At 40.0% G+C, this 27,383-nt stretch overlaps 1 protein-coding gene across 1 annotated transcript in view; it reads right to left on the bottom strand.

The window, feature by feature from the left end:
- LOC133128368 (nuclear receptor subfamily 5 group A member 2-like) overlaps positions 1–27,051 on the bottom strand; it is a 43,578-nt gene extending 16,527 nt beyond the window's left edge. The window contains exons 1-6 of the mRNA XM_061241812.1: positions 26,597–27,051; positions 24,163–24,281; positions 21,722–21,863; positions 17,632–18,296; positions 3,307–3,426; positions 662–809 (exon numbers count right to left, since the gene is read on the bottom strand). Of these exons, the coding sequence (XP_061097796.1) occupies positions 662–809; positions 3,307–3,426; positions 17,632–18,296; positions 21,722–21,863; positions 24,163–24,281; positions 26,597–26,678 (1,276 nt within the window). The 5' untranslated portion in view covers positions 26,679–27,051. The remainder of the gene's footprint in view (positions 1–661; positions 810–3,306; positions 3,427–17,631; positions 18,297–21,721; positions 21,864–24,162; positions 24,282–26,596) is intronic.
- Positions 27,052–27,383: the final 332 nt, after the last annotated feature.

Below are 27,383 nucleotides of genomic sequence, written 5' to 3'. Positions count from 1 at the left end.
CTCATTTACAACGGTGACCTGATTCACAACAAGCAGGTAGTTTATTTTTGTCACACAACAATAGTAGGGGGAAAAGTGATTTAAATGAAGACAAAATGTGTAAATAAATGTGTAAAACTGGTACAATATGTATTTAATCTAGAATGTACTATAAAAAATTTACAGAATATATGGAAGTGGTTACTTTTAAGTGTCAATTATTAAAAAGTTGTTTCTTTATATAAATATTTCCACAATAGGAGTTTATCCATCCTCTGATTTCCTGTTCCGGACCAGTGCACCGATCAGTTGGTTGTGTCACATTACAAAGGCAATAACCCACATGTCAACTAGCAGAACCTTTATCAAATATGCTTCTCTGTGTATGTGAGTATATTTATTTAAATGTGTGTGTGTGTGTGTGTGTGTGTGTGTGTGGGTAGAGAGCCTAGTCTCTTCTCGTCCCTGGGCAGGGAGAATGGAAATCCTGTTCTACACAATGCCTCGAAACACCCGGCGCACTGCGGCTACCGGTCCGAGAGAAGAGAACTGCCAAGTCGGACGGTCCTTTCTCCAGGCAAAACCACGAGGCCCAGGCCGAAACCTGACCTTGGGAGAGTGCAAATACGATCCCGAGACAGATCCCAGACAGATTTCAGCCCTCCTCCCTCCTTCCACTTACCCTGGCTGAAGAGCACCAGGAACTTGAGGCACACAAACTCCCTCTGGTCGAACTGCAGGGAGCGCAGTTTCCCTACCAGCTCCTGTGCGTGGCAGAGGAGGCTGCTGAGCGTGGCACCAGCTTGGGAGGCGAGTACGGCGTAGTCCACCTGAGAGAGAAGGAGCACAGCAACACACATGAACCAACACGCCGCATCGCTACGTCCACACAGCTCATGAACACGGGGCTTCCCCTCACATCCACTCAGAGCAGGGCTCCCCTGGAGGCACAAGTCAAACTCTCGTCAAGTAAAAAGTAGCAACTGCTGTAGCGTGAGTGGACGGCTCATGTCAAAACACGGTGAAGTTTCGGACGTATCCAGAGTTTTCAAAATAGGTGTGTGTGTGTGTGTATTTGTGTCTACCACAGTCATAATTAATAAATGCAACAGAACCTTACTGCAAGAAAAATGTGTTCTGAAAATATCTATTTCTGCTTTTGTGACTGTGAAGGGCAGGGGGGCTCTTCACCAGCACCCCCATGATCCCCTGCATGGGCCTACATACAGTCTCTTTCCTCCTGGACCTGCATATCTGGACCTGCGTATCTGGACTACACGGCGGGGGAAGCTAGCCACAGCACAAGAACTGAGATCAAATAAGCAAAGGGCTGTGTTTCCCCCTTCATCTGCCCCGGAACAGCAGTGAGGGCCCGGCAAAACGGGCCCCCCAGGCCCCCCTCCGACTCCAGTCCAGGGGTCCCACAGACACTCTTTCAGGTGCTCCCCACATCTGCAGTCGGGGCCAAATCCGCCACTCACAGCGAGCACGGCGTTATGAAATTTTTATATTTATTGACAATTCATTACCATAATTGACTCGGATTGTGTAAGGGGGATTTCTGGGGTACGATCAGCTACAGAATCTTAAGCAGGGGGATGGGAGCCCCAGAGAATAATTTGAAAGTAAAAACAAGGAATGTAAAAACTGGAATTTCTTCATGAGTAAATATGACGAGACCAATTTTTTTTGTTTTTATCAACAGGGAATTTATTTTACAGAGTATTACATCAGTTTTATTTACCATTTTAGCTTTTTTTTGGTGAAAACCACCCTGCTCACACCCCAAACTATCAAACTATCTACATAAAGCCAGCTGGACATGAAAGAGAATACGGCCTCTGGCTGTCCTGCTTTGTCCTATCGTTTATATGGGCCATTAAAAACTCTCACAGTCTGACCACCAGTGTAGAAATGCTGCATAATTTCACATGTTGTGCTAAATAGATTCAATGACTGCTCATATTTGATGTCTAGGCTTCATTTAATCCTTTACATTTTAAGCAATATTGACCTCACATAAAGTGAGGGTACAAATTAAAATAATAATTCCATGTTGTTTAAAGGGAACCTAGGTTTGTTAAAGTGATCTGTGGTGTACCCTGCAGTCAAAATGCCTGAAATGTATTTTAGATTTTGATGGAATATGGTGATATGACAAGTATTTGAAAATGAGTTCCAGCATAAAAACTAGGCAAACACATACAGGACACATCAGGAGCTGATTCCAAACAACATCTGTTAATTGCAAGTTTTTCTTTTTATATCACAATCTTTAAATGCTTGAAATGCATCCAAATAAAATATTTATCTAGGTTTTAATTTTGTCAAAGAGCACTACCATTGTACATGAGACAACATGGTCAACATGCTTAACTCCATGGGCAATTCCTTCATCTCTAGCTCACCCCTTTCTCCAGTGCTAAAACATGTTACAGGTTACAGGTATTTGTGAGATGCAACTGCAGTTTAACATTTCAAATTAAACAGAAAATATCATTTTCAGCATTTATAATATAGAGCCGATCATCTACATTAGTTCATATACACTGTCTGTAGTTCTAATTAGAATAAGTGGAACAATGTAGGTAAAAAGATATATGAGATTGGGAAAATGAGCCCATTGACTGGCTGCCCTGATCACCCAGAAAAATCAGGATGCAGGAAGTCATCAGTTTAAAATCTGAGTCACTAATGTGTGTGCAGACCCATTCCATAACTAGGTATATAGACTCACATCATGTCTGCCACAGTACACCTCAAACCAAACCACTGTTATACAGAAAACGAAGGCACTGGAAAAATCAATGATTTGTCACAGAAGGAAGCTCTTCTCCTGGTTTGTGATAAAGGCTGTAAAACTCTTCAAAGAGCTTATCGCATGGTAGTGAAATTATTGTCTCTGCTATTTGACAAACACCCCATATTTTCCCTTTGACTCTCCTGCTATGAGTTGCAGTGAGTACTGACCTTTGCTTGTCCGAATGCCCTACTATGCAAATTGCTTGTGCCTATATGAGTGTCCCCCCAAGAATGCCATTATGTCTGATAAGCAACACATTGAAATTTCAACTATACTACATGAGTGCAATATTTTCAGATATTTTAGATACAGTGCATTCAAACAAATGTTAACATTCTATTAAAAACCTCAAAATTTCTATACCAAATGGGCAACAACCGGCAGCACTTGTGTACCTGCCTTTGAATGGTGCATAAAGCCTTGATAGCCCAAGCTGAAGGCAAAAATGCCTTCTAGGCTATGAGGGAAATCATACAATTGGCCCACAGAAGACTGAGTACTGTGGTTATAGTCATGTGACTCACCTGTTGGCCAGTAACAAGGAGGATGGAACCTTCTTTTCCATGTACCACTTGGCGAAAAATGTGATCTAGAATTAAGAGTTCACTCCAGCAGTTCTGCAGAAGCTTCATTTGGTCATCAACCTGACATGGAAACATGGAAAAAGACCAACATTATCTAATTGATTCTGGGTCTGTGTTGTTTCAATTACTCTCAGATCCTCATCATAAAGCTCACTGGTGCTTTATGTCAAACCATATTTACTCATAGTTCCTCAGAGGACATCCCCTACATGTCCGCTGATTGACTGAAGCTACTTGCCAAACTCACACAGTACTACTGCATATCATTGTCCCCAAAGAGCTTAGCTGTATCTGCCAATTTCATCCGTCAGCCATTAAACTGGCATGTACACAAAAATGCACTGAGAGTCATGGCATGGCCTTCTTGTTTGCTTGAGATTTTGAATATTAATTTGGAATATTAAGAGTACGAACAACTCTAAATGGAATCTTCCAGAAGTAGCAGCTCAATTACATACAGTAATGTAAGGAAGAGGATGGTGATTATTTTCATAGAACAGATGAAGCTTGTATCATGTGTCTGTCTAAGTCATGAGCAGACAAAATACTGCGCCAAATAGGTTGGTATATATTTTTAATTTCATTTTGTAATTATATATACATTGAATAATTTCCTTTCGCAAACCATTTGATTTGATCTACATTTGAGAAAATAAAGTGTTACCAGTAGCCAAATAATACATTTCATTACCACTTAAAATTGCTAGTATTTACTACTTACAGTTCTAGAATACCCACTGTAGTAATAACATATTTATTAAATGTATACTAACAGAATATAATGCCCGTTAAAATGCGAACTTAATGCATAATAGATATGAACAATTATACATTCATGAATCATATAGATTGAATTATTCACTTGTTGCTTAATTGTTGATCAGCTACTTTCTCCTGTGCAAATATAAACAATGTTTGAGACACATTAAATAAAATATTTTAATGCCATTTTTGAAAATCCGAGCTCATCTGTCCTACTGAACGGGGCTGAAATTCAACAGTGTTGGAACAGATCGTTGACTGCACAAATACAACAAGGTACAATGCCCCATGGGGGTGGTAGAGTTCTTGTGCAAGTCTTTACCACCTGATGTACATTCTCCCACACTGGAAACTTAGCGTTGTCTACACTTGTCAGCATTAACTGTTTTATCTGTAGGCCAGGTGATGCCATGCCACTGACTGTGCTTTGCCAATGATGATTAAGTTCTGACTTATCAGAAAACCCTGTCTGCTATTTCAAAGAGAAACAGACGACAAGTCAGCCAGTAGGACTCAAAACAGTGTGGTTATTGTCGCTGCTGTTGTGATTCCCACAGCCCACGCCGTTAATGATTACACACTTTAGCTGGTAGGAGAATGAACACATTGAGCAGGAAAAAATTAGACACAGCTCGGAAAGGGAAAAAGCAGGAAATTCTCTAAAACCAGCATATGTAGTTGTAAATGTCCATGCTTGTGGACTTAACTTACTGAATAAGTGACTATTTTTGTCTTTAGATGAGGATTCAAACCAAATGTATTGTGGTATCACCTTTATAGAATATGTAACTGCCCATTAATACCACAAAGTAAACACAATTAGTAAACATAATAATACATGTAATTAGAAAAGAAATGTATGAAAAAAATAAAATAAAGAAATCTAGCCAGATTTTAAGTAGCTAGGTAGCTAGGTACTGCTGAGAAATGTTTGTTCGATGCCAAGGATGAAAACTTCTTGATCTACTGTCACCGCAGCAGAAATATGTGAAGTCAAAATAATTTAGATACCATTAGACTGTACAGCGTAACAGCATTTTAGTTTGTTGTACCATTTTGAGTTACATTTTAGAACATGAACACCACATCAACTGGCCAAATCCAAAATGAAATAACAGCTTGCAGGCCACTCAAATATTTAAGATTTCAGTTTGGAGATTTTCATCCTTGTTGCAGGCGTAATTTTGCCTTTTTTATGCAGTCATAGTGCCACTTGAGAAAACATGGCTTATTTAGCCATTGGCAAGTTAAGCAAAGTGCACATGCAAAAGGCAATTTTAGGTCCCAGGCCTGGGCATACCTGTACCACAATTATGTCGTATAGACACATCATGCACAAAATTCAACAGGAGATAATTTATATAAACAAACCATATCACTGTCTCCCAGCCATGAGACTTTGGAATGTACACCCAATGGGTACATTAGTGGCTCTATTGTAGCGATGAAGCCCAGAAATAGTTGAATCGCCAGAGAAAGCTCTTTGGCTTTCCTGATAAATTGGGACAACCACTGTCATCATACTTTGAGGAATCCTGGCAGAGGAAACCAACCATACTCTTGGCGAGCCACATGTGTCCTGCTGATGTGGACTCCCATCCATAGCTGGCTAATAATTTAGTGAGGCTAATCTACGATATCTTGGCTATATGGGCTAACACTTTTACTAGCAAAGACACCAGAGAGCCCATGATTTCTCACTTGACAATGTTCCTGTTATGTAGTTCAATGGTTCAAATGTCACTGCTGGTTGAAGGATACATTACTCTCTACTTAAGTGTAATGACTAGCATTATGTTGTAACGCAAGAGGAACGTTCAAACATGCAGTCCAGGCGTCCATCTTTGAGCCAGAAATCTCCTAATCCTTACGTCTCTGGTGGTTTGAGGAGAGTCAGAGGAGAACAGAGTCTAATCCCACTGTTATTCAGGCCTGCTTATGGTAGCCAATGCTTTTCACTCTGAGCACAAGTGACAAGCCCACAGTTCAGGAGTGCACAGCATGTGGATTCCTGTGTTAACCATCTCACACACCCCCCCAACCCCCCACCCTAGATGCCATAAGTTTAACACACTTATGGCATTTACCCAGCCATTATTTGCAGACATCCACTCTTGCTCCAGAATTCTGTGATATCAAGAACAATATTAATGCTTTTGGAATTGTAGATGGAAACTATTTCCCATAATAAAAAAGTGTGGCTTCGACGTGCCTCTGCCATACTTTCAGCGTCAATGTGGTTCTATTTGAAACACAATCAAGTGAAAAAGAATGTGTGATGTCTACTTCTCTGGCAGTGTAACCTGATAATGTGCACCTTGTTGACTGTGACCATTCCCTTTCCAAAGAGACTGGTTAACAAACTTTCCACAAAAAACAAAAACAAAACTCCCACTTGTAATTGTAGCTAATATGGGGCATTATGAATTATATTAACCTCTTGAGATCCTTCATCCTCAGAGGAAATTAAACTTTGGCTTTTTGCTAGCTCTATACAGTATTTCTCAGCCCAACAGTTTGAATTGACGCGAAATTATTGTAATAGAAAAATGTTGACATTTGAGTGTCACCTTCCAAATGACGAGGCTAAATTCTATTCATAAATAAATCTGTGGGAAAAAATTTAGAGCCTGAGGTAAGTTTGACAGCTGTAGCTATAGGAAAGTGCCACCAGAATCATCCACAACACCTTTGTATGCAAAGTCTGTACAGGACTGTTTTATTTCATGTTTACTGTTTAATCCCACAAAATTTGAAAATGAGAAAAATCATACAGTTTGAAGATGCTAACTGGTTTTTAAGAGATGGCAAACACTGAAAGGGGTCAAATAGACCCCAAACATAATAAGGTCAAGAAAGGAATTCCATTTTAGGAGCATGTTAGGTTTATATGAGTAAGTTCACATAACAAACTGCACAACACGATCCACATTTAATAAGCATTTGTTATATTTATTTAACCACTCCATAATGAACTGAGAAAATGCTTTGAATCGCTAGCCAGTTGTCAGTACCAATGCTGAGGCATTCACCGCATTGAAAAACTGGACAGGAGTTTCGCCTTTCTCTGGTCTGAAGGGCCGAGAAGACTGTGTGCTTTGGCCTCCACACTCTAAACACTATCAAATTCACCCTGTGTGCTCCTTCCGCTAAAATTCACCCAGAATCTGGAAATGTTCAAATGCATGTGAGGAGCGTGTAGCCCTGAGGAAACCGTACACCGGAGGAGATGTCGCAAATGTATGTAATTACAGCATTTTTCAAGTGTGGGGTTTGGAGCGAGAAGGGTGGCATGTGCAGCCCTCTCTGGTTTCCATTACTGAAGTGGGAGAAATAGAAAAATATGACACTCTGAAAGAGGATATGACACAATATTTGGGCAACGTATTATACACCCTATGCTCCATCTTTCAACATATACATATTTTTCTTTTCAGAATTCTGCATACAGTATACAGTAATCATGGGATACCATCAGGGATTTGTTTGGGGGCATATGCAGAAAAAAAAAAAAAAGGCACCTCACACCTGGTTCGAAAACAAAATGGCTGCAGGCACAAGGTCACTTTTGGTGTCTCAGGCCAGGGGGCATACTGTATGTATGCTTCAGTATATTTTGGTGTCTATCTATACCTGAATATGTATGAAATGTGTCATAATTCATATATATTATATTTGTCATACTTCTCCAAATGTACAATATTAACAAAATATTTGAGTATTCACTTTTTACGAAGAGAAAGTTGTGGCTAGGGTGGTAAAAGTATGTCCCACAAAATGTCCCTCAGTAAGTGCAGTACAAATAGCATTTACCGTAGTAAGCTCTGTGTACATCATCTCCAGAGACTGGCAGAGTGTGTTTGTGTCAAATTGTTAGCCCTGGGTCTTTTCCTGTTCTTGATCCTATGCAATTTCTCCTAGCTCATTTGTCGCAAACATGGTATCTACACCTCTGGCATTTGCAGTTGATGCAGGAATAATAAGAACAGCAGATTATCATTCAGTGGCCATGAGCGCTGTACTTACACTGAATCCCAGCCCCCCCTTACCACCACCCACACATAGCTGTGCTGCTCATTAGATTTGTCACTTTACAAGAAACACAATGAAGATCATAAGATGAAGTGCCTGCTCTACTGGAGGCTCAGATTCGAAATAACAACAGACCATGAGATTCCAAAAAAAAAATACAGTCAACAAAATTTTTAGGTAAAAAGGTAATTCAAGAAAACGTTTCATTCATTCATTTGAAAACCTCACACACCATGGCTGGAAGCTCCATGATTATTAATTGTAAATCCATAATGTCCCAGAGTCTGGTTCAAACAATTAATTATTTAAATAATTTGCAACAGGAGGGTGAACTGAGGTAGACACTTTTTATCTTTTAACCGACCAGTAACTCAATGTGCAATTGGGAGGACTGGGAAGTGTACACACAGCGGCTGATTAGTTACTGAGCAGTTGCCATAATGCGTTGAGAATCAGGGCAGCTGTGGCTCTCAGAGGAAAATGCTGATTGGTTCCTTGGGGTCATCAGGCATCAGTCTATGCGGGTATTGGAGAGCATGGGGGAGGGGCCTGTCTGATAGCCTGTGAGATCGATCATACAGAGGTGTGGAGATTGATCCGTTCCCACGGTGACTACCCTAATGGGCTCTATGGGTAGTTGCTGTCTAGAGTCTGTTAGAGAGGAAAACCTTTCCCACCATTGTGTAAACAAAAGACTACACAAAACTGCTCCTTGCAGTCCCATGGCCAGTGTTATGCTAGGTATATATTACCTAGTGATGACAGACGATAGCAAAGTGTAATTAATTTAGAGTTGATAGATAGGTGATTACTTTACACTCAGTGCACACTTTATTAGGATTTTTTAGACTTATTGGTCTTTCTGAGATACTCAAACTACCCTGTCTGGCATCAACAATCATTTCACGGTCAAAGTCACTTAGATCACATTTCTTCCCCATTCTGATATTTGGTCGGAATAACAGCTGAACCTCTTAACCACATCTGCATGCTTTTATGCATTTAGTTGCTGCCACATGACTGGCTGATTAAATATGTGCATTAGCATGCTGGTGTACAGGTCTACCTAATAAATTGCTCACTATGTGTATATAATGCATATGTTTCCGACAGTACATAGATCTTATTATCTGATGGATTATTGGACATAGCACCTCCTTCCTCATGAGGTTACAGACTATAACAACTACAGACCAGAATTAGGCACAGTAATCATACCAATTCATTAGCCAGGAAAAAAGGATGATAGAATAATAATGTACACATAATTATGAAATTATTTGGCCTGCTCTGGATTATGGGACAGAGTCAGGTAAAATTAATTTTAACAAAACACACATCAAAGCAATCACAAAAGACAATTTCATTATCAACTTGCCTGTTTCTCACCAACAATACAATTATATTCCAAAATAGAATCTGGGTAATTTACCTAATTAGGAATGCTAATTGAAATGAAGGTATGAGAATGTATCTCTTTCCCACTCTTGTTTCTTTCACACACTGAAAGAAAGGCAGCTGACTTAAGCCAGCTGGATACTGAATAAACCACTACAAACCACTTGATACACAATTATAATAATTTACAAATGCCCCCTAAGCTACTAATGTGGGCTTTGAAGGGCTTAAAGCAAGGAAGCTATTAACAAATGATCAAAGAGCAGACCAATCAAAAATATTCAGATATTAGGCTCTTAATACAATGGCAACTCTGGGACAGAGATAGCTCCAAAGTTGTGCCCCTTAATGAAATATTGCCTTTCAAATGATCCGACTGTGCAGATCTTACTGTAGACTACTAGCCTTGGTGCTTCTGTATTGTTCAAACAAACACAACTTGATTTACAAATTTAAAGAGCAGTCCCTGCTATAATGGCCTTGGAGGTCGCTCTGGAAAAGAAATCTGCAATGTACAATGTGAACATAAGCCTTTTAGATAACACATTACAATACAATTGGCATGAACTACTGAGACTAAATTAGTCATTGCCTAATCATATCATATATTGGAATGAGAAGGTCAGTTAATATATTTGTTAATGGTTAATTAATTGTAAGTTCATCCAATGGTTTCCTAATGTATAAATATCATGTAACAAATACGTTAGTTAGTTGTTATTTGCCTTTGCCATCATTAGCATATGTTAACAACTACATTAGTCAATGCCAATTTGTGAACCTTATTGTAAACCACTTTTTGATTGTCAACAATGTCTCCCCAATTTGAAATTTCTACAGTATTATTGTACCACCCAAACCATTGGTGATTATTTTATACTGTAGGCTAAGTTGCACCCTGTTGCACAGTGCTACACCGGAGCTAGCGACAGCCTCAGGAGCGTATCTCACACTGAAACATTCATTCAGTGATGATTAAACTATCAAACAACTACAAATAATACAGCCTGTTTTTTATATTATAGCATCAGCAGGCTCCTTGCAGAATCAGGGTTTTTTTTATAGTCAGCAGAAGCACAACCTCCAGATTCAGAGAACAGGTCAGAGAACCAGACTGAAACTTGGCAGTTAAAAATGGAAATATGCTATATCAGTGTATGGAAACCTTTTCTCCATGTGCCTAACCTGCTGATATTCTGACAAAGCATCAGATAAATCACCATCACAGGGAACAACAAACACACCTGTCTTTGTCCTGTTTTTAGAAAAAGCTGTTTTCTGGCTACAGACCTTGGGAACTTTGGCCATCACAGCGCCTTGCATATTATGTTACCCTGAAACACATATGTCCAAATCTAATTGCCAGCAGCTAAATATAAGCTCCTTGAAAGCTAACCCTGTGTCCTGTCTGTCTTGCCGCGTGCGCTGCTCATCTTTTGTCTTTTGTCTCTCTCATTTAGTGAACCTTGGTCTGAAATAGATGGCTGTAAATTACAGAAAAAAAATAGAAGATAAGTGCTGAGAGTGGGTACTCCCTACAGGTAGCCCAGGACCTTATGAAAGTGAAAATGACATGGAAAGACAAGGGAACAAAATCAGGGAGGAATTAAACTGATTTAAGACTGTGGCCTGAACATTTTTCAACAACTGACAAACTGACAGAGCTACGTATATAAGAAACACAAGATTACACTGAATATCTGTTATTAAGGGGCAAAATGCATTGCAGTTAGACTAAATATAATAATTTCCTCTAAATAGTACTTACATTTACACTTTTCTTAACTACATTTCTCAACTACCCGTGACTGTCATCAAGAAAATTTGATGTTACAACCAGCCATGCTCAGCTGTGGTGAGAATTTCTACAATTCCAGATGACGTAAATCTGCCAGGCCTGTGTTTGTCCTGTCTGACATATGACACACACTGGGGCTTAGAGATCACACAAGGAGATATCCACAGTTCTAAGCGCAGGTCATTGTTTTAATACCAAGAAGTTGGAGCTGTTATGTGTATTGGTACCACCCTGTTTAATGTTATATTAAACCTTAACTCTAGTACTACAGTACAATACAAACTGAGGGAAATCAACTGATTAGTGAACATTTAAAATCCATCTACACAAGGGAATTAAGGATTATATACCCAGTAAAGAATATATAAAACTGAAAATATTCCATGTCATTTAATAATTACATGGGATGTACACATACTACATTTGTGTGTTACTGTAACTAGACACACACACACAGACACACACACACAAGTGCACACACACACACACACACACACACACACACTTTAACATTTGTCTCCCCCTTTTATGGTTGTAAGCACATTTTACTGCTTCTATGCATGTATACTACTTACATAATACATTTGCACTCAGATTTCCCTCATCACTTCTGCCAATGGAAGCTGCAGACCTTTAACACATTTTCAGGCCCAGTTTTCTGGGACTAACTCATTCAGTCCCTTTTCACCACCTAATGGTAACAACGCGGTACTGCCATTGCTTGGGCGGGAGGTGGGCAGCGCTCAGTGACTGCGTATAAGAGCAGCTCGGCGGCTGCTGAAACAGGCCCGGCCCGGAGCTGCGTTGTACGGGGGACTCCGGCGCAGGCAGGAGGCCTCTCTCTGAGGCCGGGCTTTCATCCCTCATCAAAGCCACAAGTGGATGAGCAGACCCTCCCGCCTGCTAGCGCTCCTCCTTCATGTCCCTCCGCAGGGTTTCCGACCCTAAATCTTCCCTTTTAACACGCGCCTCTGGCTTCCTTCCCCCTGCGCCTCGGGGGCCTCGGAGGTACGCGACAGAGCCCCTCCCCGTCCCGAACCTCTGCAGCGATGACGAGGCGGCTACGGGAGCGGGCGAGGGACGCTGGGAGATAATTGGCAAAGCAGACAGAAACTGCCACAGACAAAGCGATGGATGAAGAACAAACCCAGGGAAAGAGTTCGGTTGGACTCAATGTGGTCTTTTTTTGTTAGGCTGTGTCCTAAATGGCTCACTATTAACTATCACTAATCCCTATCTAGTGAATGTCCATATAGTTCACTATATAGTTTACTAAATAAACAGTGAATTTGGAAATCCGACATCAACTTTTTCAATCGTTCAGTGTAGGCTATACACTGCTGCATATAACTACAAAACCATTAACGAACATACTAGACCGGTAGACTGGGTGTACTTGTTCGTTACAAATAACGTTAAAACCAACTATAGGAAGATACAATTTTAGCTAGCTAAAAAACAGTGCTGCATACGGGACAAACAGGGGTTTTGGATTATTGAATGATGAATACAGTATGTTATGTTATATTAGGGTAGAGGTACTTCATTATAATGCTTAATGGAAATGTATTTGTCATCAACGGGGCAAAACCCAAAAGAGCTGTTCTTTAATTTGAATTTGAAATGGAATTTGAATCCAAATGTATTTTTTGACTTCAGCTATTTTGTCAGTAATAGTAAAATTCAATTTTTCTGAGAACATCCTAGGTAAAAATAAACCCAGCACTTTCTGTATTGCTCCTATTGTTAAAATAAGTCTACAGTATATAAGGGCACAGGGTCTGAAGAGGCAGACATTAATGCAGATGAGGGAACAGGTGAAACAGAAAGCTTACCCCACAAGCACACCCAACACAGACCCGCATGCCACCACCGAGTGCGGCTAGTGGAGGGGGGGAAGGGGGGTATCATCTATCAGCGGACAAAACACAGGACCCGAGAATGTAGCTGCTCCTCAAATGAAATAATATATCTCTGAAAGGCTACGCCCGTGCGAGGCCCCGGGACCCATCCATCAAGCGCCGAGGGCTGCTGGTGGATCCGCGGTAGCAGGGCCATTAGACCTCCACCTGTTTTCCCCTTGTCCTTCACAATGCACCCCTGCCCTTGCCGTTAGTCCTGTCCCCCCTGTTCATCTTCCCCCATCCCTGCGCTGATATAAAGCTGGAGGGTTTGGAATTGGGGGGGGGGGGGGGGTGTACAGGAATACAGTAATTCAAATGCAACGGACCAGGGACGCGGTTACAAATCTCCGCCAGCCGACCCTACGCTCGGGCGTAGTTTGTCACCGGCGGCGGCGGGTGACCTCAGCGGCGGCTCCAGAGGAGGGGAGAGTGTGTGCGCGTGTCTGTCTGTGCGCGTGTGTTCGGGCGGCATGCTACGCTGCACTGCCGGGTCACAGGTCAGGCCTGAGCCGCGTTATTAATTCCATCTGTTAGCGGGGGGTGGGAGGAGGTGTGAAAAACAATATTGCATAAACACGCCCCTTCAAATAAGTCCGGCAAAATGTGCTGGGGGAACGTCTTTGAGAAATATTAACCCCCCTGGCCAAAGTGTTAGAGGTGGATGTAGTGCAGTTGAACCAAAAGGTAAGTAACAATATCTATATTCTGTCAAAAATACTTTACCGGCTGTATCGCAGAATCCAGTGGCCTATGCTCATACACCAAATCATCATCAAATAAGAAATAAAGTAAATTTTTCTTCTTCAAGGATCAACTTTCCCAAATGTACCCGGAAAGTGCAGTAATGTTCTCTTTTGGTGAACAAATGAATTCATTTTCCAAGCAAAAAAGGTACAAATTAATTATATATTGCTGGCTAAGAGAACAATGTATAGTACCGCAACAAGCTTTTGTACCTTTTTAGGTGCTTTTTGTACCTTTTTTGTACCCACAAAAGTCAATCTATTCATTTAAAAACAAACATTTAGGAGAAGTTTCAGACAGCCAAAATGACTGGATGTGAGGTTCTGTGCATTCCCGAGAGACCGGACTCTGGGTACTGCGGTTCTGGACTCTGCTCCAGCTGCTTTTCCAATAAGGTCGGGGGTCTCGCCAGGGGGTGCCGGCTTGGGAACAAGGCCTAATGCAGTCCTCCCTACTTAATGGCTGATCTGGTATTGTCATTCCTGGCTACGTTTCCACAGTCCAAACCCTGTCCCCGAACAACTGTGAAAGGACGGAAATGAACATCGGAGAGCTGCATGTCAACCGGCCGCGGTCTGTTGACTTTTATTGGCTTTCAGAACTATATAATGCATGCGTGCTAACATTACAGAAATTATACATTTGACTTTCGTTTGAGAAACCAACCACAGTATGTTTACTTAATGTTTAGTAAAAATGTAAACAGTTGAATGAACCCTGACAAGCTAAATGCCGACCTTTCGGACTATGCTACTCAAAGTCATTCGGGTGCGTGGCTGAGGAGAACAGCATGCTGTGAGTGTCCTATCAGGTGAACGACAGTGGAACATTACGCTCCCATGAACATGAAGCATGTCTTGTAGCACTACCAGTGGTGGGAAGGGCGATGCTGCCTGCTACACCACACTGGGTTGCTCGTGTCTGCTTCCCACTGCCTGACAGAGGCAGGCTGATGAACATTGCCTCTATTTTCAGTTTTCAGAAAAATGTGAATCCATCCCATTTTATTGAATGCATTTAATTTGTTATTGAAAATACCCACTGAATGTTTGTAATGTTTGACGCACATCACCTAACTATTCAATGCAAACATGCAATGATAAAATACATTTTTGGATGTAGGATTCGTCTATTTGCCTATTCCTCTGACCTCTCTCATTAACAATGCATTTCTGCCCACAGAACTGCTGCTCACTGGATGTGTTTTGTTCTTTGTACCATTCTCTGCTCTAGAGACTATTGTGCGTGAAAATCCCAGGAGATCAGCAGTTTTTGAGATACTCAAACCACCCTGTCTGGCACAAACAATCATTCCACGGTCAAAGATCACATTTGGTCTGAAAAACTGCTGTACCTCTTGACCATGTCTATATGCATTTATGCATTTAGTCAGCGCCACATGATTGACTAATTAAATATTTGCATTAACAAGCTGGTGTACAGGTCTACCTGATAAAGTGATCACTGAGTGTATAATACAAAATACATCTAATTTTCTTCACGGCTGGCACCCACCCGATATAATGAACCATATGATAAAAAGAAATGGACTGCGGCCAAGAGAGAGCTCAAAAGGTCTGCAGTGAAGTACCTAATCACAAAAAGGCCATAACAGCAAATTGTTTATGAGTCCTACGAGCTGGCCAAACCATTGGAAACAAAAATTGAACATCATTGACAGTTTTTTCCACGTCTCATGACAGAAATCCTTTTGTTCCCACAAAGCTATTAATAACAGAGTAGCTGCAGGTGTATTAATAGTCACAATACAGTAAGCAGTCATGGAGATTTGGGCCATTCACTTGCATGTCCTGTGTTTACACAATGTGGCCCTGAGTAAGTCAGCAGTATTTGTACAGTATGTGTTATACCTATGTGATATTGAGTCTGATATTTGATATCAATTAGAAATGTTCAGGTGTGTATCCTGGAAACTCAACATTGGTGCAATCCTCGCCCTCTCGGCAGGGATTTTGAGATATCCTGCACTGGGAAGGTTTTGTCACTACTGTATTTCACTACCACCACATATCAGGAGGGGGGTGACAGTTGGGAAAGAGATGAGATAGGCCCATTTGGGGTGGGCCTATTTTCCCTTGTGACTATATTTTTTAAGTTTCCATACAGTATCGTCTCCTGATATAACAGCGCATGCTCTTTCTGGCTGATACTATGTACAAATTGGTCATACCGTATCTTTTGAACTTTTCTCATTATTGTGCCTTGAGTTCATTTGATAGCTGTGTATACTAAAATACAGCATTGCTTTTCATGAATCCAAAAATATATCAAAACAATTATTTTGTCAATTTTGATTACATTACATTACATTACAGGAATTTAGCAGTGCGTTGAGGACCCTAGAGGAAATGCTTAGAGTTCAGCAATACTCTGTGCACTCAATTCTAGATAACGTTTACAAATAATGGATTCTATTTTATGAAGCAATTCAACAGATACATTGTTGTAGGGCCTCTGACATTTGAGAAAATTGAAAGCACATTTTAACTGTTTATGTACAGTATGAAGTTCAACCCACATGTGTCCATACAATGAAATAATCATATCAACATACTTTAAATAAAAAATATTTAAAGGCAAATCTGACTTTTTCCCAGTGCATAAACAATTCTTTTAAAAAATGCTGATGATTGTGGAAAATGCCAGAACTGTTTTTTGAAGAAACATTAACGATTCCATATTTATAGTCAAATTTAAGTGCAACTGTTGGCTTAATCCAATCCTTGGTCTTGTGGTCCACACTGCAGCAGTTCTGCTGTTGCTTACCCTAGTACAGCCCTCCACCCATTTGCTCTCAGAAGCATTTAATAGGATTGATTTGCATCAACATCTCTATTAAGCATTCAGCTTAATAGAATCCACAGCCCTTTGTGTGTTTAGAACTAGCCCATGCGAGCAGACTGCTATTCAACTCAAGGCAGTTGTCAACAATTTGTGGTAGACACCTAATACTTGTGTTCATTATTTTGCACCAACATGCATAAGAGAAGCACATTGTCACAGTCTAGAGATACAGCTCTTGTGGTCCTTTTCACACAATCCACAGTGCAAATGGAGGGGATTAGCTGCAGCACAATAGGCAGTGTTTTCCCATTCCAGCAATGAGGATTTTATCACAAATATAGCTAATATGTTTCTATGGCTAATTAGTAAAAATTCAACACATTATCAGATTCAAGATGGAAAAATGTATAAGAACGCATAGATACATGGGTTTTCAGAGTGTGCCCCACTACTATAGAATGATCATTTGAATATAGTTTTTTCAAAAATACTGAGGATCACATATTAATGCAAACTATTTTTGCGTGATTTTTTTTTTGTCATAATAGCATTCAGTATGCTACTTTAATTTTCATACCCTTTTGGTTGACCAGTCAATCCACAACTTTGAAGTTTGTATTCTGCAGTAGGCTACTTAACAAAATCAGTGGCTTCAAGGATTAGATAAATATGTCCAGACAATATTCTGGAGTCAGTAATCAATATGTCTCTTAAACACTGACAAATAAATGTACTTTATTAACCACAAACACGGCTCTGGTCATTCCTGAGAAAAAATACTTAATCTTTTAGTAGTATATTTTATCTTTTTCTGCCACCTACCTTCAGTTCCCTGAAGAACACGCTGCTTCTCGCCCACTCGACAATGGAGAACAGAGTCTGGTCGGCCATTTTGCACATGAGTCCGAAGGTATTGAGCTTCTCGTGCTTCCCCCGGCTGGCCTGCTCCTGCTGCAGGTAGGCCAGGATCTTGGTCCGCACTTGGGGCTCGTCCGGCTCGCACTTCAACAGCTCCATGATGAGGTGGGGGAATCCAGGTGGGGAGCCAGTCTGGTAGGCATCGGCGTAAGGGTACCCCAAAAGCGACTCGGGGGAGCTGGTGTAGGGGTCCGGATACTCGGACTTGATGGTGCGGCTCTGGAAGTGTCCGTAGGCCTGGTATCCCTGCAGGCCGCTGTGCGGGGGCATGGCCATGCTGATGGGAGGCGTGACGAAGGAGCTGCGGTCGTAGTCAGAGTGGGGCAGGGCGGCGTGTGGGTGGATGTGGGCGTGGCTCAGGGGCAGGCCCTTAGAGGCGGAGTGGATGCTCTGGAGGGCCGAAGAGAGGGTGAGGTCGGTGGGCGCCGTCTGCATGGCATGCCCCACGGCCTCCATTTTGAGCCCGCTGGCCCGGTAAAGCGCCTTCTTCTGCTGTTTCAGAGCCCGGTCCCGCTTGTACATGGGGCCGAACTTGTTACGCCCTCCCCGCATGCGGTCTGCCCTCACGGCTGTGGGGACAAAAAGGGGGAAGAGTTAAAGTGCTGCATGCACAGTGAGCAGGGGAAGGGACAACACAACATATAGGAAACATACATATGAGCCAGCACAGTAGATAGAATAGCCACGGCTTCTATTTACTGTGCTGCCTACTGACAGAGCTGCAGACCTTAACTGGTACAGCTGATATAGGCACTTGATTGATTGCAGGAATTCAGCCAATTCAAACTTCAATACAGCAATGTTAGCACAAACTGCTCTTAGGTTACTTTTTAAATTCAGAATTTAACCTAGTGTGGGAATTTGTGCACACAAAATTGAAATTTAGGTTTAGAAGAGGCAGATGAGACTTGACCTCAAAACATCAGCTTTACAAGAGCCAGCCATTCTAAATAAAATTAAACGCATCAGTAAGCAAGTGGGCAAAAAAGACAAGACCTGAGACACGGACAAAACAATGCAACTGTTGAAAAGAAAACAAGAACATTTGAACATTTGAAATAAACCCAAACTAAATGCAGTCAGGAAATTGAAACAATTACTTAAATCTAAACAGGACCAACCAGACAACTGTAGTGGCAGGTCATGCAATAACCGTTGCAATAACTTCAGCAATTCAGTTAGTCAGTCAGTACAATTTTGCTTTTGGCATGTTACGGCTTGCGTGCTAATTATTCACAATTAATTATTTCTCATTCAGCATTCAGCAGGGGAACTGAAATTAAGCAATAAGGTTACTGCCCTAACTCTGCGGTAGAAACCAGAGCTGGAATTATGGCTTCTAATATCACTGTATATGAAATCTGCAAAATCTGCAAAAATGAAAAGAAATGTTTCTCAACATCTGCCAAGCCATTTTAATTATGGCTTTCACAGCAGTGTCTGTCACTCCTGGACAGATCTGAGATAACATAAGACAAAATGTTGCCAATTCCTTCTCCTCCTCTATTGGCTGGACACACCAAGATTAGGAACAGTCCTACAGCATACACATGCCACTGTCTGTACCACTGCATTAGGTTAGTTGTTTTTTTTTATATCTAGAATATAAATTTTATAACAAAATAGTGTTTATCTGTTAAACATTATTGCAAGGACTTTTCTTATTAATGATTCGTACAAAGAAGGCAATTAATGAGCTGGGAGTTAACAGTTAGCCCTGTTGGGAAAACACAATTAGTTCTGACCCTGCAATTCAGATCAGGAATGCATGTTTTTTTTTCTTTCTGTATGGTTTTTGATTTAGAAGTCTAATTAAACAAGGTTATTTACATACATGTCATTATAATGATTTACTCCAGCTAAGAATTACAAGCATCCCCCATTTTGAATCCACTTGTGTCTCATCTTCCCCAATTTATTTTGGCTGGGTATATACAAATAAATCTGATTGAGAAAAATATGAAAGAATTAGATCAGGTATAGACAAATAATAATGTACAGTTTCTGCAAAACTCAATGACTTGTCTATGCCAAAGGGCTATATTGTTTACTCAAAGAGGAATGGAGGAGAGGAGTGATTCTACCATAATAGTTGTATAAGGGCCCAATTAAATATACTTGCTATTACTGTTCTCTATGGTGAATCTGAATATGCAAGCTAGATCTCAATTTCTAATAAGACATTGATAAATGTAAAAAGATATGAATGACTATAAGAACACTCAACAGACAAGCTGAGCAACATTTTTTTCCTGATTTCAGCCACAGCTGAGCTAAAAATGCCACATCATTTGACTGAAATAAAGGACATAACATCTTGTATCCTTATGCAGCTTAGCTTCTTCTACTTCTATCAAATGCCCACAGCTGTCCAACAACACAATGGGGGCGAGCTGCAAGCTGGTGTGGGAATACCCCATACTGCACACCGCCCATTACAATTTAGGGATTATTTACAGGATCTGTTACATAGCAAGTGATAACTATTCAACATTTTAGCCAAGTGCACTTTTTATGTTCTTATGGCAGGTTCATCCCATAAAACATTTTTTTTTGACATCATTAATGAGACTTTCAGGACGACACCAGTCTGTTTACCCTATCAATACAAGAATAAAATGTAATCCTTTCCGTTTCCGCTGTAATGCAGAGAAGACTGTTCATCATCTGCCTATTTATTTACTTACGTATTTGTTTATTTTCATTCAGGCTGTCTCTACTTCATCTTTCCCATACAGATATTACATTTAAGCATGGGAGCACCAGTCTCCCATGAGAAAGTGGATAATTATTTGAACAAGAATGCACCACATGGAAGAATCTCAGACCTGCATTTGGCTCTGTAATTCACACATTAACTTTTAAACTGAACATCCACACTGTTGGGTAGGGCAATGTGCAAATGAACACATTTCTCAAAAGATGCATGAATGTCAGATCCGATCCCACTTCAAAAAATCCTGCATGTTCAGCCTTTTGTGGATTGTATGTCCACGCTATGGTGTCAAGTTATAATATTTTAGTGCTGTATAGACTGCTGAATCTATGTCCCTGGCACTAATCAGCATTGATATTTTAATTGGACTGCTCATACTAGAACAAGCATTTGGAGCTAATTTTATCCGCAATGTATTTCTGTAAGAATATGGATAGATAGAAAGATATATAGATAGATAGATAGATAGATAGATAGATAGATTGCATGCAAAAGCTAAGTGAATGAAAGCAATGAAAACATTTATTTGGAGAACAGGGAAAAGACTTCACAAAGCATGACAGCAAACCAATGAAACCTCTAGGAAATTGAGGGTTCATATTCAGAGTGTGGCTTCAGCGAAGGCTTGCTTCAAAATGTAGCATTACTTGCAAGACTAAACATTACTGTGACAAACAGAGGCCCGTAAGGAATTTCAATGGACAGTACTCATTTTGCACCAGATGTTTCGATAGTAGAATGTAAAGGTCAGGGAAGATATTTAATTCCTATTATATGGTTAAATTTTAAAGTACAACTGCTTCATGATTTCACCGAAACGAGGACCACACAGTAGGATGGCAATTCTGAAAAGATGAACGTTGCTATGATTTGTATGGAGTGTGGGAGCTATCACGTAATCAACATAATAAGGTAGACAGATCCTGCCTGTTATCACCTCCTTCTTCCAGACAACATATTTTCAGGATCCTGTTTAAGCTACTCGTGCCAAAAGTCAGCTGCGGCAAAAAAGGAACCGCTTGATGCAACTGCAACACATTATTTTCAAAAGTCGAGAAGAGCGATCATAATTTTTCACACATGGCTAACTTTCAAAGGCACTGGTACTGTACTGTACTGCACAGATTTTTTTTTGTTCAAAACAAGATAAGATGAGCAGATACAATGTAACCCCCAAGCCAATGACGAGGACACCCTGGAATTTTGAAAACTAATGTAAACAATTAGTGGATGAAAATTATCTGTAAAAGAATGACTCAATGAAAAAACCTTCCTTACCTTCTAGTTTCATTCCGACCGTGAGGCACTTTTGAAAGCGGCAGTAGGGGCAGCGTTTCCTCTGGGTTTTGTCAATCTGGCAGCTCTGGTTCTCTATACACGTGTACCTTTTGTTGTTCTGAACTGTGCGCTTGAAGAAGCCCTGCAGAACCCATGAAAGCAGATATAAAATCAATGACTAAAATAGTAACCAAAAAAATACATACACACTTCAAATACATATACGGATGCATACAGAGATAAATCTGCATATACCCTGGAACACACACATACACACACACACACACACACACACACACAGAATAACACACACCACCCGCACACACATATATACGCATGCACACATATGCACACAAACATAGGCACACATGCACGCACACACACGCACAGATACACACACATGCACGCACGCATATACATATGCACACGCACACACACAATAACACACATACACACACTTACACACATGCACACACACATGTACACATACAGCCACGTCTATAATGCAGCGCCAACAAAAATGCAAATAATTTCATCTGGGATCATATGAATTGGACCATGCACTGTATGTAACTATATGTGTTGAAAGTTCATAAACTCCAGGGAGTCCCATGGATTAATTGAAGCTGTCATATCAGGCATCAATTCCGGACAAAGTAGTGATTCAGTGCAAAACAAAAAGTGTGATCTCATCTCCAGAAATATGAATTTGGTACAAATATACCTTATTCTGAAATGCGAATACTACAACATGTAATGCTTTTCAATTATTGCGAGCGGAGAAGACTTTTTCCTCAATACAAGATGGCCTTTAAGACATATGGTACTGTATAGCAAAAAGTGAATTTTGAGACTTTTCAGTTAAACAGAAGGACAATGGAAACATAAAAAGTTTTCCTGCATGGTGCTCTGATGCATGTGAAGATACAATAAGATGCTGTTGCTCTCATAAAGTTTCAAGGAGACTTATAATAGTATGAAACGTAACGAATACTTATGGCTATTTACTACAAAAACATTATATTTGTTGTGTTCCTTCTGCAAATGACAACAAACATACAGTAATTGACAAGCTGGTAAGAATAGATCAAAATACCGATCATTGATTAATGAACATAAAAAAAAAATTATTCATGAAGGTAAATTTGGAACTTTTTTATACTGCAGATTAAAATGTTTTCATGCTTTGTCTAACACAGACTTTAAACATCTTGTGAATATTTTTAAGCATAAAACATATCTCTTACTGTAAATAAAACTGTAAATAATATTAACAATGAACACTTGCAGACTGCAAGGATTTAATCTGTAACATATTCAATTTTACCGTCAAACTTCAGTCAGGACAGGCTAAAAAATATCCAACATATTCCAGTGGTTGAAAGGTTGCATCAGTTTATTTAGAAACTAAGGGTGTCCATGTTCCTGAAAAATGTGTGCTGATAGACAGTAAATGGAATCCTGCACAGCAGTTATTATTTTCAGCTTAAGGTTTTCTTGACAAAGAGCTCAGTGCTTATTTTAAATCTGTTCAAAATGTATTTGAACCATTTTGATTGTGTATGCGATCTGCTATAGTTAACTGAACACCAGACCTTTTTTCAGGTTGATCTCAACAATTTCTGACTGTATATATTATAGCTAACATTGCCTAAATGTTACTGTTTTAAAATGTTTCCACCCTCTATTTTACTTAGTCCAAAAAATAATGCATTTCATCATGTAAAAAAACATAAACTTATGCTTAGGGTTGAAGAATATTTATAAATGCATACACTTGTATGAGATCTGAACAAGTAATCCATTGGTTTCCTAACTAAACACGCAATTTGAATGCATTATTGATATTAAGGCCACGTTAACACCAGCAACTATGGATCAAAACACAAAATCACTACCACCGATGCTGTAAAAGACTTCTTTGGTGAACCTTTGTGGCATTCACTGCAATGGAAGCATGACAAATAACTGCTGTGTTGTTCTCAGGAGGACTGACTCTTGCTACGCTAAAAAAAGAACATTGGATTTACCTTAAAAACATTATGGACAGTGGTTACACGCAATATTATTAAGTATATGTGACTTCAACTGACCAAGTACCATATACTTAAGAATACTGTGTGCAGTCACTATCCATAATTTTATAAAGTAATAATTTGCCAAGTATAACTGTAGCAGGGTGGCTAATGCATTATGTGCAAGGTCATTGTGCAAACAGAGTACACACTTGGATTGAATCAACATTTGTCCTTAACTTTGATTCACAATTAAATGCAAGATTTTTTTTTTCTTCACAAGCACAATTTTGCCACCTCTAAAAATTGTGTGTCATCAAAAAGAAAGAAAGAAAACACATGCACTATCCTAATATGTCATGCCTTTAGAATGTGGAGTTACCATCGCTTTAAAGACTGGCAAAGAGGGACCAACTAAAGACACACCTTACAGCTTTCGCAGGTCAGAAGGCCATAGTGGTACCCGGACACCTTGTCTCCACACACTGGACACATCTCATCCATGTCTTCATCATAAGAGTAATCCATCATTTTAAAATGGGGCGCTGCAAAGCACACATATGTATTAGCCAGCATATGTCTCAAATTCAGTGCGGACACATACATATTATCCAGCGTCCAATGAAATGCTTTTATGGAGACGATCACATTAGTTAACATGTTAACATTAGTTAGTTGCTACAAGACACATAAAAATTAGCCAGTTATGTGAATAAAAGCCAATACAGACACACACATATTAGCAGGCATTACACACTCAATAGCAATATGGACAAATGCACAGTTGCGATGTCTTCATGCAAGAAAGGGCGCAGTATTTCAAAGCTGTACTGACGTGTAAAACATATCTATTTTTGGTTCTCAGCTTGAAAGTCTTGAATGCTGCCAGTGACGTGACCGGTGAAAATACTGAAAACACAGGTAACGATAAGCTGAACTGACAGATACTTCAATGATTTGCATAATAATTCAACTCAAATTCAATGCGCGCAAACAGTTTTTATATTTGAGCATCTTTTGGATTCCATATAAAAACAATCCTAAATGTGGAATCTTATATTTTAACCAAACAACAAATGTAAGACATACCCAGAGCTGTCAATAGTCTGTAGAACAGATATAATTATTAATGGACTGAATTGTTAAGGAATACATTTGTAAGACCCGCAGGAGATTATTGCCTCTATGTGAACATGGAATGCATACAACCAAACTTTGAGTGAGGACTGTCAGATATGAGCAAACAGAATTCTGGGATCCAACCAACTTTATTTTGTTGGAAAAATGCGCACATTTAACAGGCACGCAGACAGAAACATGGAACACCCCCCACACACACGCGCACACAAACAAATGCAGTTATATTTTTGAATGATAATATCTACAATTAGGCAGTTAAGTACAAATTTAGTACGTCTAATTAATTTACACTAACGCGTTTAATTAAACGGGTGTTATTAACACGTTCATTCAAATATTCCAACCGCAGGACTTTTAAGAATATGCAACAAGTTGTATTTGCTCTCATACCCAAATCGCAATAAATAAGTTAGTTCTTCCTGGTGGTGATGTAACAGCATTAATGAATCATTTTGCACCGTCAAATGCATGCGCAAAAGCCACATATTTGCAAGGTGACAGATTTAAAACAGCCAAATACAATAAATAAATTAAATGCGACCGATGTGCCTATAAGCAAAAAAGTAATTTCTGAGCTATTCCTTTAATCATACGCCATTCTATATTATTTTGGAAATATGTATTTTTACATTAGATTTGATTAGATTAGATTGAAATCGTTGATATGCCTCTTGAAATGGAACATTCAACATAAAGCGACTGGACTGGCATCACATGAGGACCTCTCCGTACTATAAAAAGCGTGTGGGCTCCGTGTAATACGATGGTATGTTGTTCGACATTGTCATTTTAATAAAGCAAACACAGTCGGAAAATGTATATTTTAATGTGGAATCCACCTTTGACATGTATTAAATATCCCAGTTTTAATTATAATAAGAAATAAACAATTAACTTATCTTTAGCCACTGAATGACATTAGGCCGACTATAATTTATTTCACTGTACAGTTCAGACCGCGGTGATGAAAGCTTGTGATTTTAAATAGGATACTAGCCTACTTGATGCATTTTAGCCTACACAGCAAAACGCGTCCAACATAGGCTATATATTTTTATTGAAGTTTCAGTCTAACCCAAACATTTTGTTGGCTTTGGTCTGAGCTGTATTATAAAATATAGAACTTATCATTAAAATTACAAAATAATTCGCCTAAATAAACTAACTAGGAACAAATGCGGGCAAATGAAATAAAAAGAAAATGTAGGCATACAACTTTGGAAAGTAAAACAGCCCTGCTTCGCTTAAATTATTTGAAACAATAAATAAATAAAATGAAGCGTATTTATACATGTGTGCTTGTGCCTCCTAAAACAGCTCTGACCTCATTAGAGGGGATTTAACATTAGCTAGTTGGCTTTACAAACGCATGCTATGAGTAGTTTGACAAAGCCAACGAATTAAAATTTTGAAAGGAAACCTGATAAGGATGGTATCATGTCTGATGCATAGTGATTTCTTCCAATGAAACAGCGGAGCTAACTTTAGGCGTAAGTCTGTGCAAGGACAGGTCCGCCGGTCCGGAAAGCGCAGAGATAAAGTGAATGATCCCCTCGCCTACTGAACGCTTCGACTAAGTTGTCAGAATATAAGACTGAAACCGACGCTGTTGTCCGTAGCCTCGCCAAAGAGGCAAATTTGTGATCCAACCGTGCCAATGGGTACTTTCACATAATAACGGTCACACCGTATCCCAAAAGAAGACAAACCCACTTCTTACCTTGCATGCTTTCAGGAACGCGTCCCTGTTCCCCATACGATCGAGCGAGTCCCAGGGATTCAGTCTCGACTTTTGGCAGCATGGCAGCGTTGCCAATCGGAACTGGGCTCTCAGGTTCGGCCGGTCGGCCACCTGCACGCGGAAGGTGCCATGCAATTTCTCAGCAAAAGAGAAAAAGTCTTCAAAATCCAGACGGCATACAGTTCAGCTCGGCGGTGTTCAGCTGAATAGAAATAGCAATTGAACGAACCAAACAGTTTCTTTACAATAGCTGTCGAAATGCCAGTTCATGGTGTCCCATAGAAGAACATACAACACGCGTGAAAATATCAAAATCCCATATCACAGCGAAAGACAATACAATTTCAACCACAGTTTAACTGGGAAATATATTCAGCTCAGTCACATCTCTTCTCAACTTTCAAATGCTATCCGGTCTTTTAGTGCTGCTTCGATGGTATTGACACTGGTCAATAAACGCGAGTTTATTGCCAGGAACTTTGGGTTTGCAGAAAGCACCTCCCCTACGGTGTTGTGTCTAACATTGTCAATGTGCAATGCGTCTAGTTCTGAAGTTCAAAACCTTCCTTCCTGCCTTGTTTACCCCATCACTGACACTGCACACGCCAATCGGGAATCCTACGGGTGGGCTGACATCATCTTTCCTTCCGCCAATCACGCGCTGAGAGCTCCCACGTTGCGCTCTCCAACACTGGGCTCTCCAATAACACGAATAAGTCTTTACCTTCTGAACATTTTGAAGAAGGCACACGAGCTATTCAAACAC

Source organism: Conger conger, chromosome 5 (assembly GCF_963514075.1).
Source record: "Conger conger chromosome 5, fConCon1.1, whole genome shotgun sequence".
NCBI lineage: Eukaryota > Metazoa > Chordata > Actinopteri > Anguilliformes > Congridae > Conger > Conger conger.
This window is presented reverse-complemented; position numbering and strand designations above follow the sequence as displayed.